Raw genomic sequence first — 17,036 nt, 5'->3', positions numbered from 1 at the left:
GGCTGGTCACCCCTTGACAAATTACTTTGGGTGCCAACAATTCAACAGAGGGGGACTCCCCATCCCCCTGTCCAGATGAAACACTGTGTAATATCGTCTACAATATCAAATTTATATCATTAATAATAATAAATTATTATAGTTTACCTCCTAAAAGCAAATAGAGGTTCTGGACATAGCAAATTTCATACCATACATCAAGGTCCTTACTTTACTGAGCAATATTGTCAAATTATCTCCAGATTTTAATTTTCTTTGTTCACTATAAATTCAACATCACCCAATTTTTATCATTTTTAATTATGAATTACCATATTTATTCTCCCAGAAAAATGGTTTTTATGATATGAACAAAAATTATCCTAGGACACTGCTGACAATACTCCTGAAAATACAATAATTTCAAGTGACTGTGAGCTGTAAAAAGTGAATTTTTAGCTGATTTTCTTCCGGCGTTCGGCTGGGAGGGGGGAACACACCCCTCCCTCACCCTCCCGTTGACGACCACTTTGCTGTGCAGCTGCAAACCGCCTACGTTTTTTATTTTAGCCCCCTACCATACTTCAAGTTCAAAACTTAGTGAAACCCCTGTTACACTGTAAAAATAGCGGACGCTAGACGCGTCTTTACGCCTTCAAAAAGTAAATGTCGGTGTTCAAATTTGAACGGGCTAGTGTTCATATTGTTAACACTAGTGTTCATATCATTAACAATGATGTTCTAAACCTGAACACGGAGTGTTAACAACCATCTCCTTCAAGTGTTCAAAAACTCAGCAATACAGAAATTTTACAATACTGTAAAACAATTAACAACATTTATTGTTTTTACTTTACTATGGCTATATTAAATTTACTACTGCATCGCTGTCCGGCAAACGTACACGGATTTTGATGTAAAGAATTTCACACTAAGTGAAAAATATCTCCGGTCTACAATTGCTGACAGCATGTTTTTTCTTAAAAAGGAAGTATACAAAATAATTTTACACGTATATAATGGGTTGAAATTTTGAAATTTTGAAAAGAAAATCAGAAAACCACCATGAACGTTTTAATTTTAATACCGGCGTGCAAGAGGCGTTCTACTTTTAAACACTTGGTGTTCAAGTTTGGTGCCTTTTCTTATCCTGTCATGAATCAAAACGGAAGTTGCGACATTTTTCTTGTAAACGCATTCTGAAGTCTTGATCGTATGGAAGTAAGACCAGAAAGGGTAAGTTTTGTCTCCAAAATAGTAAAAGGTGTTAAATTTTGAAGCATCTGTATTATTACCCTTTGAAATTAATTGTATAGTACTTTGGAATAGCTAAAATACGTGAAGAAACCTTTTTTTTCGTTCAGTGGCTGGTATACCATACACTAACTGTCAATACTCAGAGGTTTTTTGGCCATGGCGTATCGATCGTATTCGGGTCAAAGGTCATCACCACAGAACTGTGGCGATGACTCTTGACCCGAGCGCGATCGATATGCCAAGTATCGATTCGTAATCACAGATAACACGTGTCTTTTAGTAGGCACAATCGCATATAAAACATTAGTTAAAGTAAACATCGCCGAGTATATACTCTATTGTTTCAGCATATGAGAGTTGGCTTTTTTTTTACTTTTTATCAGTTGATTACAAGAATAAGCCAATATTTTGTAACAGTATTGAAAAGAGGCACTGTATATCATTGTCTCCCCTTTTCCTTAACCTAATCCGGCCACCTTCTGCACCTTGTCTTTCATTTAAAGTCTCATGTCACAATATTACCTATTGTTGCATTATTTTCAGGATGTGAAAAGTTGGATTTAGCTGGAAATCGAAGAGTTGCTACAGAAGCTGGTAGTATAGAAATTAAAGAAGATGAGTGTACAGGGAGCTGTCTGGAAAAACAAGCTTGAGAACCTCAGTACATCTCTAATGTTGATTTAAACTTTCGAGGGTTAGTAACTGAATTTTGATACTTTTCTGCATTTTTGTTCTGAATTATTCTAAGCTTTGATAGCACGCTATAATCATGACAACTAAATGTTACTGGAGAATAAGCTTTAAAAGACGTGGAATCTCCCTTATCAGATGCAAGGGTAGAATGAAGAATGAAGAAAAATGTACATTCTGAATTTCCTGAAATTTTCATTCTGAATTTTCTGTCGCTTTGTGCTTCAATTCTTCATTCCACTCTTGCATCTGATGAAGGAGACTACACGTCTTTGAAAACTTATGCTCCAGTAACATTTAATTGATCATAACATGCTACCAAATCTTAGATTATTTGTATTGTAGATCAACACGTCTTTTGTTCTCGATTTGTAATTACTGTCTTTTAGCTCTGCTGCCGGCAACGCAGAGCTTATCTAATAGGTGAATGTGTGGCATCGTCCTCAAACTTTTACATCCCAAGCCTTTTCTTCAAAACGGCCAGTACGATTCCTTTAATATTAGGATTACAGGTTCCCAGGGATTATCCTAATCATATATGTTCAAATTATGATGAAATACGTAAATTTGTATTTTTGAGGCTAATTTTGTAGTAGTGAAGGGAGTGTTTATGCTGTGTCCTATTTTTATGAAGTTTTCAAGTTTATTGGCTCTGTCAAAACTGGTACTGAATTTTGATTGCTATTTCAGGACATTGTTGTTTAGTGTTTGCTGCACACAAAGATACGGTTGAATTTTTTTTTTTTTTTTTTTTTTTTTTTTTTTTTTTTTTTTTTTTTTTGCCAATTACTTTGGTTAGTCTTGCGGATTCATTCAGTATCTACTATACACAAACCTGAAGTTCAACCCCGCCCATTCATTTGTTTGTGTCGTTTTTGCCGGATAGATGGCATGTTACATATTGTATTGTTAAACGATAAAGTTTGTTGCTGTTAGACTAGGACTGTTTTGAGAAAGAAACGAACTGAAAATGCCTTATTGATTTGTTGTTTCATCATTATAGGCATATCTCTACTTGTTCACCCATTCTTGCCTTCATTGTGAATGAACCGGTAAGTTGGTCTGTATCTGTACACTTAAAAAGCAAAATATAACTTTCTGTCTTGATAACCATACTACAGTGTCAGTGGTATATAAAATTCATGAAAAGATGAGATGATCGCAACTTCCGGTTTAAGGGGTATATGCAATACAGATAGTCGCTTCCTGCTGGTAAAATCTCAAAAATAAGATTTTAAATAATTTTGCAGATTTTTTTTTCACACTTCTGCGTTCTGGTCTTATTTTTTTATTTTGCAAACCAGTCTGAAGACTTTTTTCTTTACTTTTTGCTTTGAATTTTTTTTTACTTTTTGACCACCCCTCCCTCCCAAGATCTAATGTCCGTCCCTAAGTTTCGGACACAAAATATAAGGTACTCCTAAGAATTTCAAACTTTGTATAGGTCGTTTAAACAAGTTAAACTACATGTAGGTAAGTCAATAACGGAAATACACGATCAGGCGACGTAAATACCCTTTAAATATTTCATTCGTACTGCAGCAAAATGTTCATCACAATGAAAGAGTTACGACGCTGTAGGTCGTAACTCACTTCAAGTTTTCCCTGATCCGCTCACAAATTCCTTTTCTAAGACGATAAATGTTCCATATGGAAAGTCTAAAGACATGTACAATTCTTCGAGGTGATGACTGGTACAACTACAATATCCACATTGCATCCGAAGATGCCGTAGAGCTGCTCTCTCCGTGCGCTGTATGGCCATGGCGAGCACTGTCTGTCGACTACTGCTCGCTCGCGCGAGTTCGATTTTGACACAAATTTTGGGTATTTAGAAGTATTCGACCTTCATGAAAAGAGGTGTTTCACCTATGGAGTTATCGAGTTTACATATAGATAAAAATATATATATATATATATATATATATATATATATATAACAGCTTCCAGATTCCGTTTGGAATTTCCATTTTTTTTGGGACTCACATCTGGTTTCGTAACTTTTAGTGTCAATTCTATCACTCCCTATATATATATATATATATATATATATATATATATATATATATATATATATATATATATATATATATATATATATATATATATATATATATATATTATATATATATATACCTACGTGTTTGAAAGGAGTGCACCACCGGGTGTTTACATGGCGGCGGCCATTTTGAATACTTTTACACGGATTGCGTGAAATTAAAGATATCATCTACCACAAATCCTACTCGACAAAGTGTTTTTCCGACAATAGAATCTCTCTGTTCCAAAGAAAGTCAGAAATTTAGCTTAAAATGACTATTTTCGATCACTTTTGAAAGCCCGGTTCGGTCATCATTGTACGCCGCCATTTTGAAACAAGCCAACTCTCGCGAGAACGAACGCTCAACTCACGCGAGAATTAAAAATCGTGTGCTTGAGAGCTACGGACGGGAATATCAAGTACTTGTTTTACATTAGACTGCCTCTGTTCCCGCCCCTGTTACAATAAACTGATCGGAATCATGTAATTTACCAGTTTTAAATAATTTTCGTTAATGAACTTGGCATTTCCGAGTTAAATTGCTATAATGATCTATAATTGTTATTCTAGAAAACGATTGACAGCATTTCAACCTCAATGGCAAAAACATGCATCACGCATCAAACACAGAAATTAGCATGCTATTGCCTGAAAACATCAATGACGATATACCCTATGCTGCGCTCGCTCTCAGGTCAAACCTATTACATATTATTTTGTATCAGTGACAAGTTGGATAATTACATTTATTGGCCAATTAAAGAGATATATTTATCAATGGCATGTTATAAAATAATACTTTGTACGTTTCGTATTTGTTTATTTGCAAGCACTCAAATAAAAAACATGGCGGCGCCCATGAAAATGGGTACACTTCCGGTTACTCGCATAGTATATTATGAATCTGCGCATGCGTAGTCAGTAAGCCGCTGGCGCGACTATTATTTTTACCAGTGTACGGAAAGTGCGGTCTCTAGCTAGACCACAGGCGACCCAATAAGTATTACTGAGTTTTTCACACTGTTTTCTCTATCATTTTCTCTTCTTTCTTCATGCTCTGAATGATCGGAATAAATAAAATAAATGGTTTACATAACCTAACCTAGCCTCTGTGACTCTTTATTTATTTTACACTCCATTACAAGGACGTATATCTCTCATACACACATGCTGTAATTAATTAGTCAACACAACTAATTATGCTAATCCGTGGACTTATTGGGGATTTTACGGGTTGGTCAACATCGCGAAAGATAGGAATGGTTACTCCTTTTTCATTAACATCACTATCTTTCCGATGTTGATCAACCTCTGATAAGTCCACGGATTAGCATAATTAGTTGTGTTGACTAATTAATTACAGCATGTGTGTATGAGAGATATACGTCCTTGTAATGGAGTGTAAAATAAATAAAGAGTCACAGAGGCTAGGTTAGGTTATGTAAACCATTTATTTTATTTATTCCGATCATTCAGAGAATGAAGAAAGAAGAGAAAATGATAGAGAAAACAGTGTGAAAAACTCATGATCAGTAATACTTATTGGGTCGCCTGTGGCTAGACAAGTCCTATCGAAATCTGAGATGTCTGCCACGTTTACTGAGTCAGTTTGGCGCGCGCAGGATTGAAAGCAGTCCCAGTTTGGAATATTTAAACTTGCCTGTAGCAGAGATTGGTGGGGGCGTGCGGTCAACGACTCGGAGACCCCGTAGCTTGGTTCGAATTATCCACGCCGCACTGCTGCCCCACCGCGCTTCAACGTCTGAGTGGAGATTGACAAGAGTGCTTACTCCTCACGGCAATGGCGGGGTATGGTTCTCTCTCGTTCTCACACCCACACATACACACCTACACACACATTTTGCCATTTACAACTGTGCACACAAATGTCAAAATTTTCTATCGAAAAAGTCATTTTCGATTATCTTATCCTAGGCTTTGCGGAGACAGTGGTGAATGTCAGCAAAACACCGTTTTTCAACCTAAGTGCTGAAGATATTTCATTTATTTAACAAACAAATTGTGTGCTACAATGTACAAAGTATTCCTATTCTACAATTCATCTCAAATCAGTGTGGGCCTCTCATGCACTAGAAGATCACGATAAAGCACGCACATTTCATCAACTTTGACTCAGTAACAAACAGATCCCTTTAACATGTAACCGAAAAGTTTGTCCGTACAAATTTGTGCAGAAAGTATTTGCAAAGAAGAGCATTGGCAAACAAGTACAAATGTAACGAACAGCAGTAAGTTATCTGAGGCTTCTTTATTTATATATATATATATATATATATATATATATATATATATATATATATATATATATATATATATATATATATATATACAAATTTGTATTTGTATTTGTATATTTTGTATTTCTTTCATGAATATACAAATAATTTCTACTTGTCTCATCAAGAATAATTAAAATATACACTTGCTTATCATATTTCTTATCTGATTGTAAATCAAGTCATCTCAAGACCTTCCCATGGTTCCTTTCGCATCTCTTCTGAACTCACTGTTCATCAGTCCGGATTCAAACAGTAAATCCAAAATTAACCCTGGTGTAAAAAATATGTTTGGCGAGAGAGCAAACCTCAACAGACACTGCCATATTATTGCCTTCTGTCTGTTTGGTTTGTTGGTTGACATTTTCAGAAGAGATGACAGCATAAAACACCAGGGGCGCTCTGATAGTTCATGGAAATTGATTAAACAGCACTGAGTAATAATATGACTCTGTGACTCTGTGCCTTAGGCCAAAGTAATTAAATTCTTTGTTTTGCGTCCCCACCCGCGTAGGTTTTTAAGGTTTTCATGAAAAACACACACAATGTATTTGAATAGGAAATTTTAGGACATGACCGCTTAGCTTTTCTGAACTAAAATTTTGTGACAATTTTTTATTTGCTGCAATCAAATTACATTGTGTTAATTTTCTTGTGTGTGTTTTTCAGCCGCTCAGACGCGTACGTTTTCCCATTTTGAGTGGACGCAAAACAAAGAATTTAATTACTTTGGCCTTATGCAGAAAGTTTTTAATGTGTAAACTTTGACCACGACGGATTTTGAAGATCCGTCTCTCCATGCAACAAAATGAAGTACAGTCGAAAACCGAGGTTTTTTTGCAATATAAAATAGTGAAAGTATGGCCCCCCTCTTGGCGAGTCCGTGCAAATGATATCGGATTAAGGTAGCATGCGCCTCGAAAGTGAAAGACTTAAACTTTTGCTTAAACTTTCCTTAAGGAATCTTTCAACCATTGTCTTTCAGAATCAAGAATAAAAATCGGGGGTCACCATGCAAAGTTTGGTACTAGAGAAACAGAGAAACAAATAACCCAAGATTTACCGATATTTAAAATTCAAAATGGCAACCATCCCTGTGTTAACTCTATGGAAAAAAAATTAGACTTTCGAATTTCGAAAAACTAAGCCGGTGAAAAGTTTTCTTACACCAAGAACTTTCAAATGAACCACACAAGTGTATATCAGAAAAGAACAGTTTGAAAGTCCGAATATCTGCGAGGCGCGTTCTACCTTAAATGACCAAATGATATCCGTTAAGGAACCAAACGTTGTGTTACACGACTCTACAATCGTTCATCCACATTCTGTTGGTTGTTATGCAGGGCTCGAAATTAACTTTATTCCCTGGTAGTCCCATTGGCGCTACCATTTTCTGAAGTTGGTAGCCCACTGACAAGGTCTGGTAGCCCATGCATGAATGAAGAGGTTTTTTTGTAAAGGATATGATATTTTTATTTATAATCTAGACAATGAGAGATTTATTTTGCATGATTCTATCCAGGAAGTGAATTTTCTAGCCGTTTGACATCAATGCCTGCAGATTATAGCCTTAGGAGAACGGTAGCATGTGTAGTAGACAACGGTGACGCCTCAAAGTTTGACGACCTATTCACACATACATAGAACTTATATACAAATTTTGATGTTCGCCTTGACAACTTTTCACTCAGCACGTGTAAACATATCATGGCTAAAAAATTCAGGATGACAACTTGATACAGTCATGTTCCTAATACTTTCGGGGCAATAGGCTATATTTCTCCACCATAGTACTTGTAACCTCCACAAATGTAATAATCTCCACAAATGTAATATCAACCACAATTGTAATAAAATGCACCCATAAATGTAATATCGCCCATAAATGTAACAAAAATCAACCATAAATGTAATAAAAACACCAACCACAAATGTAATAAATGTTAACCATAAATGTAATAAAAAAATCACCCATAAATGTAATACTTGTCAACCATAAATGTAATAAATCTATTTTGTCGATGCAATTGAGGAATTAGCCCTTAAACATTGATCGATGTAATAAGGAAAGCAACTCCACACATTATTCATTTCTTAATTGTTTGCGTTTAGCGTGTTTAGAAAGTGTATTTTACGTTTCCCTGTTTTGTGTACAGAACTGACTGGCCATGGCTCGGCACAGATGTAATCTGAGTGTCAGTGCAGTCTCTACTCCAGAGTGGGGAAGACTATATAACACTACGATCCTTTACGCTTTTTTTTTCGAAATTGCTGTACTTTCTTAATCAATCTCCTCAAAGTCGTCTTCACTGGATAAATTGTGTGGAATAATCGATAGATTGTCTGTATTCCTATGTTGTCCCACTTGAAGTTTATTCCTTCACTAGGGATGCCAGGATGTCTAATTTTGTTCTATTGTGTTCAAGGTAGTGTTCGTATTGTTTTTTACTACATGTTTTGTGTCGTAAGTTTCAGTTATAAGGTTTTATATTTCTCTGATATTTGTTCTGAGTCATCTGTCATAAACTTTGTGTGGTATCACTGGTTGACGTGTTATTTTGACGCTTCCTTATTATGTAATTATCAGTGTCTAGATCAGTACCTCGCCGTTTTCTGATAGCGTTCTCAAAGTATTCTATTCTGTGTTTCGGAAAGGAAACCAAGTTTCAGAAAAGTATGCAATAACATTACACTAGTCTTATTAAAGTTATTATTTACTCAGGGCATTGATAAACAAATGATCACATATCAAGTTCAAGTTCAAGTTTATTACATTTATGGTTGAGTTTTATTACATTTATGGTTAATTTGTTTATTACATTTGTGGTTGCGGGTTGTTACATTAATGGTTGACTATTTTATTACATTTGTGGTTGATTTTATTACAATTGTGGTTGATATTACATTTGTGGAGATTATTACATTTGTGGAGGTTACAGTACTCTATCATGGGATGATCTGGTACACTTCGGAAAGCGTAGTTTGTGGATGGCCCGGCAGTTTTTTCTCTCCAGTTTGAATAATTTTGTGTATAATAATTGTGATTGATACATTGTGATTAAATAACTATGAAAATGAATTTTCATCGGCCATCATTTCCCGAGCCTGTCATCCAAGTACATGTAAGTTCAGATAATGATATTTTATTGAAAGTTTGTCGCAACAAATTCGACTGCACTATCGCATTATAATTTGCATAACAAAGTCATAGTCTGGCCTTTCTGTGTCAAGCTGGGTTGACTGTCGGACCGAGCGTAGGTCATCTCAGAGCGATCGATATCATGTCGCCAACCAAGTAATTTCATGTCCCAGGCTTTGGTAGTCCGCGTGGGCTACCATTTCATGGACGTTGGTAGCCCCAGGGAAAAGTTGGTAGTCTGTGGACGCGGGACTACCGCTAATTTCGAGCCCTGCTATGGAGACGACTGCAGCGACCGGTGATGAACACTTCGGCGCTTGTTTCCGACAAAGCAAAAGACTCTTTGAATCACCATCCAGTGTAGAAAACACTCTTTGAACACACATTTAACTTATCACAGTTAGATTGATTCAGTAAAAACATGTCGAAGCTTAACAACCCGGAGATCCGTGATGATACGTTCAGTTTCATAAAATTCATGGATAGGAAATCTCAGAGAAATGACCGTGTGCAGACCATTCCAACCCGCGGCGACTCCGAGACTAATCTTCCCTCAACATTTCATCCCACGACTATTACACAAACTTCTTTAGTTCATGTTTTTGGGTTAACTACCGTCCAGAGATGGTCAATAAGAGAACATTTAGTGTGATTTCTTTATTCAAGTAGCGGACACTGTCGTCGAAAGCTGAACTTTCCACCCTTTCTTGGTTCTCGGGTACATGAGTCGACCTGACTCGTTCGGCGAAAGCGTATGGTCCACCTTACCGCCGCATTAAACAGCGCCACCATATGGGCAGAGTCTTCTCAGCAACTGGTAATATTTGCAATTAGGAATATTCCATAGTGTGCTCCTCACATGACTTGCGTTTGTGAGTTCTGTCTCTCTTGGATGATTTGATTCTGCCTTTCAGTGATGGCCCTCTTCAGTTGCTCGTAGAAGATGAACATGCAGACATTCCACGAGCCAAGACGCATAAACGAAGGCATGAACCTGACAGAAAAGTAGCAGAGAAAAAAAGAACGATGTAAAAAAGGGCTGCAATCAAAACTGATTGAGGTATAATTCCTCGATTATTTTACAAAAAATATTATTAGTTCCCGTCAGGCTACAGACCTGATTGCCGTCTCCCAAAGCAAATAATCGTTTCATTCGTTCCTTCATCCATTGATTGATTGTTTGATCGATCGATCAATCGATTGATTGATTGATTGATTGATTGATTGATTGATTGATTGATAATAAAAACGGAAGGAAAAGCACATTAGAGAGAGAGAGAGAGAGAGAGAGAGAGAGAGAGAGAGAGAGAGAGACTCACCCTTTGTAGAAAGCCTTAGCTCCGCCTTCCCTAGCCATCTTAACTGCGCAGTCGATTGCACCTTTGTACTGCCCCGGACTGGAGTTCATAAACCTGGTCTTCACCACGTCGATAGGGGACGCTATACAAGTGGCTACAAAGCCAGCACAGAATGCAGAGGCGAAGTGACAAGGAAGGCTATCTGACATCAACTTCATGGAGAGGATTTTCTCCTTGGTGACGTCATAGACAACCAATTCAGCAGAATTGATGACGGCGTTGCGAGTCACGTTGGGTAATGTACCTATCAGAAGAAAGAGGAAAATTGAAAATTTAAATTTTGATAAACAATACAGGTAAATTTAATATTGTACTGTAACACTATTTATTTTACGTATCATTCTATTCTAATCTCTAGCATTTCATACTATGAAAGTTGCACCATAGACCTCGAGGGTCTATGGTTGCACAAACAAAGTGATTCTATGCAATGGTGAGCGAGGCTCTTTATTTTGTGTTCCATCTTCCTTCTTAGAATCTCTCCCTCCAGGGGTCATTTACTCCCTAAGTAGGAATTAGGGTTTGTATGAGCTTTCCTGATATTGATATTGTACAAACTATCTGACGCTATTGAGTTATGCTACAGCATAGCAGTATTCTAGGGTCTCACAATTTTTGTTACCATTTTATCAATGTGACTTACTGTCTGTCTCTTCATCTCTCTGTCTGTCTCCTATCCCTCTATCAAGATGCCAATCTGACTTTTGCTTCGGTCTGTCATACTTAAGCGTTTTGTTATCTTTCCGACTGTATCTGTGGAGTTAAGCATATCCCGCTCTCAATAACTCACCTCTCCAAAGTCCCTTAATGCCTTCATTTTTAGCGATTGTCTTGTAGGCGTGGATTGCACCATGGTAGCGCTTTGGTCCACCATTATTGGTCTGAGCTTGGAGGCGCACTTTCACCACATCCGTTGGCTGGGCAACGAGGATCGCCATGGCACCAGTTGTCATGCCAGCAAGGATGCGGGTGATAACCGTGCTACCTGGAATGCCTGAAAGTCGAAAAAAATGTTACAATTATAACATAATCCCACTAAAATTTCCGATGTTAGGATGTAAACTGCGTCAACGAGATACGATGACAGCTTGGTGTGTGCAGATTTATTTTGCTGTCATTGCTTTCTTCAATCAAACGATGCGCCAGTGATCCTAGCGATAGAGTTAAGTTATGTCAACAGCAGTAACTTTCTCCAAGAAAACTTGGAACATTCTTTTCTCATGATCAAGAATAAAAAACTAGGTGTCATCATGAAACGTTTGGGACTAGAGAAGCAAATTACTTAAAATTTACCGATATTTGAAAGTAACGTGTCAACTTTTTCAGGAGAAAATAAACTGTCAGTCTTCAAAAAACCAAGATGGGGAAACTTCATTTACTCCTTAAGCTTCAAAATACGACCACTTAAGAAGCAGAACAGAAACGCACCGTCAAAGTCTGAGTGGCTCAGAAAGCTGTGTGTCCCCTAAGCGCATTGGATCTTAAACTGAGCAGAAGCAGGAATTGCAGTCAACATATAGTGCAGCTAAGTATACTGTACTCACTTTGCGAGATTCCATTCTGGTAGATTTGTTTCACCGAATCATAGAGGCCGATACGGACAGATGCGAAGCTCATCTGGCGTTGTAAACCAGCGTTCAGTCCATTATAGAGGGCGAGTGGTCCTTCACGTTTGGCGATGGTGGAGATAGTGCCCACCATGCCGTTGTAACGTACGGGTTTCCTGACCGCACTTTTTGTGATGGAACCTCTCGGAGCTTTCGAAAGACCAGCGCCCTCACCTTGGATCTGTGAAAAAGGGTTGAGGTTATAGAAACGGATACTGAATAAGCATCTCTAAAAATATGTGTTGTAGGCAAATCTTAAAACTGTTCAGTTAAGTTTTTTCCGGAGAAAAACATTAATTACTAATGGTCAACATCAAAATCACTGCTCCCGGGTTTATGTACATTTAGAAGACCTTTCCCAAGGAGGCTGCATGAAAAAGACAACGGTGCATATTAATGGATGCAAATAGCATTTAGTGACTGGTCAGTTTCTTCGGCCTGGGGGGTGGTGGATTCATGGGGGGGGGAGGTTTCACCCTGTTTTTGACTTTGGTGATAGGGGGTCGCCATGTTTTTGAAATGCCCAATAGGGGGGGTCAGTGTGTTTTTGAATTTCGACACAGGCTAATCATTGCCTAAAATGCATCGTGTCAGCCACAAATTTCATCATTCAATTGCATTTTTCGGCGCTCTTCGGGCGCGTAACTTTAATAATCAGACATATTTTTCAGCACGCCCAACTTTAACATATCAGGCATACATATATCAGAGATATCTGTATGTTCAATATTTTTCAGCGTGCTCTTCAAGCTCATTACTTTAATATATCAGACATTTTTCAGCACACCCTTCCTATGCATGACTTAAATATACATCAGAGGTATCAGGATGTTTCATATTTTTCTCCGCGCCCTTCGGGCGCCATACTTTAATAAATCAGAGATATATGCCAGAGATATCTTGATGTTTGCTAAGTGAAAGTGTACCGTTATGAAATCTGCATTTCATATGAAAAGCATGACAAATTCCTGATACTTTTCTGTTCTCGCTGAGTGTATGAGAATTCAGTATGACAAAGCAACATGCACAAATATTTCACAATATATATTTGATAAAGTTACTTATTTTAGAGATAGAAAAATGGCAAGATATCTTTCATTGTCATTGATGCAACTATTTTCCTTTGTGTCCCAGGTTTTCTGTAGAATGATGCTTTTTTATGAACAAAATAACAGTTAAAAAGGCAGTTTTTGTCATCATTAGCTGTGCTTTTATGGTTTCAATGTTACAAGAAAAGGTCATCTCAGACACTGCACACATCAGATTCAGCTAAAATGCCTCTCTAAGGCTCCCCAGGAGATTTAATTGGATGGCTGGCAAGTCTTAACACCCATCAAAATTTTTGATTTACTGCTTTTTCCTCTTTGATATTAATGATTGACATCCATTTCTGTTCAGGACATCTGGTTAAGCATAGAAAATGTGAAATATATTCACAACTCATTCAAAATGTACTGTATTCAAACTTCAAGATTGACACTTTGAAATTCCTATCTTACAACTGACATGTCAACAATTTCATTAAAACACAGAATGACTGTTAAATATAAATTTAATGTAAAATATATATATAATAATTATATAATATATTGTATATTATAGTTACACGGATTTTCTAAATATTTGAATAGGGTGTAAGCCACTTTTTGACGTCGGCAAAACTTTGAAATAATCCACCCCCCCCCCCGGCCGAAGAAACTGACCAGTCCCTTAGTACTAATCACTAGTCGCCTAGAGAGTCATCTAAGACTGGGGTCAATTGTACACAGATAGAGCCCAATAGGAACGCTATTTTAGTACACATCTTATTGGTTTAGTCCAGTCATTTCTATAGTGACTTCGAACTGGTTGCTAATGGAATCGCTTTGGGGAAAGGTAGATAAACCAGGTCAGGTGCCATGCACAGTATATTACAGGCGTGGCATAACACTAACTATGGCACAAGATGCGAAACTTCCACCTTACCTGTAATCGTACTTTGGCAGTGTCCAACGGGAAGGTGATCATATCTGCCATACAGGCCGCTGTACCAGCGCTGAGAAACTTCACACCGATGGATGGTTGAACGTCAATGGGTTTGTACACCATTTTGAAGAACGAATACCGATGGATATAGAATGAAGCTGATATTATATCCGGAATAGGGAAAAGGGAGAGAAAATAATGTAAGCTGACGTTACAGTGTCATTCTACTTCTCAATCTGAAGGCAATCTTTATCGATACAGAAAGCACTTATTACATGCAAAATAACTTTATACATATGTATTACCATTTACATACATACATACATACATACATACATACATACATACATACATACATACATACATACATACATACAATGCATGTTAAGTCGACTCACCTTTAATTAAAATGTCTACTATGAAAAGACTCTGTCGTTAGAGTTCAAGGTATATAGTAATACCGCAGTTTTCCCTGAAGTCGTCTTCGCTGTAATAGTTTCTACGGTAACGTAGAAGACTAAGTTGTTGTATATTGTTTGAGAACCTCAGTGTCATGGATACTAGCGATGTCAAAACTTGGGTGTGCACTGTAGCCATATATTTATCTGAAAGAGAACGGCAAACGACCAGAGTGTAATCTTCAAGAGTGAATAATATATCCCACCTGCGAAACCCAGTTTCAACCGACAAAAGTGAAAGCTATCCTTTTCTACGCAGAAAATAGCAAAAATGTCAATTAAAATTGCTAATCACAACATAATTTACTATCAAGTTGTCACAGTGTTTTGCAAGTACGCCTTCGATATGGTTCGATAAAAAACAAAGAATTCAGTTCCATATAGTAAAATATTACTTGCTATGATCTACCGCTTAACATTCAAAGGTGATATTAATTGAACATCGTCAGAAACCATGGCCTCTTTGTGGCAAAAGCTTCGAGAGGCCTGTTCGTTTGTGTTTGCTAAGCATGGTAGAGAGGATTAAAACATAGTAGCATTGCGTCTCCTAAAAAGCGAATTTGAAAAGTCATCTCAAAAGCGAATTTGAAAAGTCATCTCAAAATATCACGCTGAAGTACCAATGTTTTAAATCGTATACTTTGCGGTTAGATTATTTCAAAGATACTGGCACACGAACTTGACGGTGGTGACTGGCACTAGCTGACAACAAACGGCTATCGGCTCTCTGCTCAGGGATGAAGTCTAGTGAGTTTACATAGAGTTTTGTTAACCTGCGTAAACACGCTTGAATGCACGTAAACCGGGTCACCCGTGAAAGTATCTTCCAGTGCATTCATGGTATCAGTGACATTCTTCCCCCGCTGTGCAAACTATCTCATTCTACAGCAGTTGCGCAAATGGGCATAATCGAGGCGATACCCTGACGTCATAGCCTGATAGCCAATGAACGTGCAAAAATATCACCACACCTCCACATTTGCCCACAATGATGTCAACTGACACTGAGCTGCGGTACTTTCAATCAGCTCGCGTGAAATTAATGGTTCATTCATGCATATCTGCTGGCAGGACTAAACTTTTCCAAGTCTCCGATTATCGGGATCAACAACATGGTACGATGTACACATTGTATCCTGGTGCACGGAAAGTGTTATCCATGTTGATATCATTTAGGATCATTGAAGTTGACATCAGACGTTGTTCACTTTATTTCAGCTGCATTAACTGCCAAAACCGATTTCTCATGAAGAAAATATTGATGGCTTGTAAGTTCTTTCTAGATAAGCACGACTGGTGGTAAGACCGATCAAACATAGGTACCGGTCTAGTTCTAGTGAACGACTGAAATCGTCAAAGATGCAGACAGTTTAACTACAATATTTGGTGCACGCACTGGCCGTTTCTGCATCATGAAGGTACAGTGATCTTGGGTGAAGCGAAGAATAACACCACAAACTATGGTAAGTTAACAAAATTTGTAAGGTTTGATGCAAAAGGATGGAAAATTAATTACCTTTGTTCTCTGTCTGAAGGGGATGAGTCAGGGTCTCGTGGTATTCATGAGAGATCAGTCTGCCGGTGTTGTCCTGGTCATGAGTGGTGTGTCTAGCTGTCTGCTTTATAAACTTTTAAGACGACGACGGGGACACAAACAAGCCTATCACACACCCACGGATTCGACCAATGGGAGGACGAATTCCACATGACGTTTAATGGTAAATATGCAAATATATGACGTTGACCAATGCCAGGAGGAATGTCACATGACGTTTTCTAGTCACGAGGCAAATGAATATTAAAAGTTCTGACGTCGGCCAATAACAACACCGTCACGAACGCTGTTGGTCGTCGGCGTACAACTCAGACAAACAAATTCTTTCTCCGTGTCCAAATAACGGCATCTCTTCAAAATAGTCCGATTTTTTACGAAAATAGCCAACAGAAGATTTCTCATGCCGGCCCCAACCGGCCGATTATTACCGGTTTGTGGCAGATCAAACCGAATACATTCAGTCAGACTGTTCAGATCACGACGAAGCTCATTATCAACTCAGTCCCTGCCTTACTATCTCCGTCAAAACCTTTTGAAGACATACCATAGTGTATATGGATTTGTAATCATTGATGTCTAAGGAAATCTTAGGATTTAGGGAATCAGTAAAATAATCATACCGAGACAATTCTGTCTAACGCATTAGGTCGATTTGTTTCCCATCCGCGCGCGCGTCGAGTGAGACCAGCC

At 37.8% G+C, this 17,036-nt stretch overlaps 1 protein-coding gene across 1 annotated transcript; it reads right to left on the bottom strand.

Moving 5' to 3' along the window:
• Positions 1 to 9,093: 9,093 nt before the first annotated feature.
• On the bottom strand, positions 9,094 to 16,469 carry LOC139116382 (dicarboxylate carrier UCP2-like). Its single transcript, XM_070679022.1, has 7 exons — positions 16,308 to 16,469; positions 14,732 to 14,938; positions 14,334 to 14,491; positions 12,306 to 12,549; positions 11,552 to 11,755; positions 10,723 to 11,005; positions 9,094 to 10,397 (listed from the first exon to the last, which is right to left on the bottom strand). Exons 3-7 carry the CDS (start codon positions 14,454 to 14,456, stop codon positions 10,259 to 10,261), a joined length of 993 nt encoding a protein of 330 aa, XP_070535123.1. The 5' UTR covers positions 14,457 to 14,491; positions 14,732 to 14,938; positions 16,308 to 16,469; the 3' UTR covers positions 9,094 to 10,258.
• Positions 16,470 to 17,036: the final 567 nt, after the last annotated feature.

The sequence above is a fragment of the Ptychodera flava genome, chromosome 2, assembly GCF_041260155.1.
Source record: "Ptychodera flava strain L36383 chromosome 2, AS_Pfla_20210202, whole genome shotgun sequence".
In the NCBI taxonomy this organism is placed as follows: Eukaryota; Metazoa; Hemichordata; class Enteropneusta; family Ptychoderidae; genus Ptychodera; species Ptychodera flava.
Note: the sequence above shows the minus strand (reverse complement) of the source record. Positions and strands in the feature narration are given on the sequence as shown.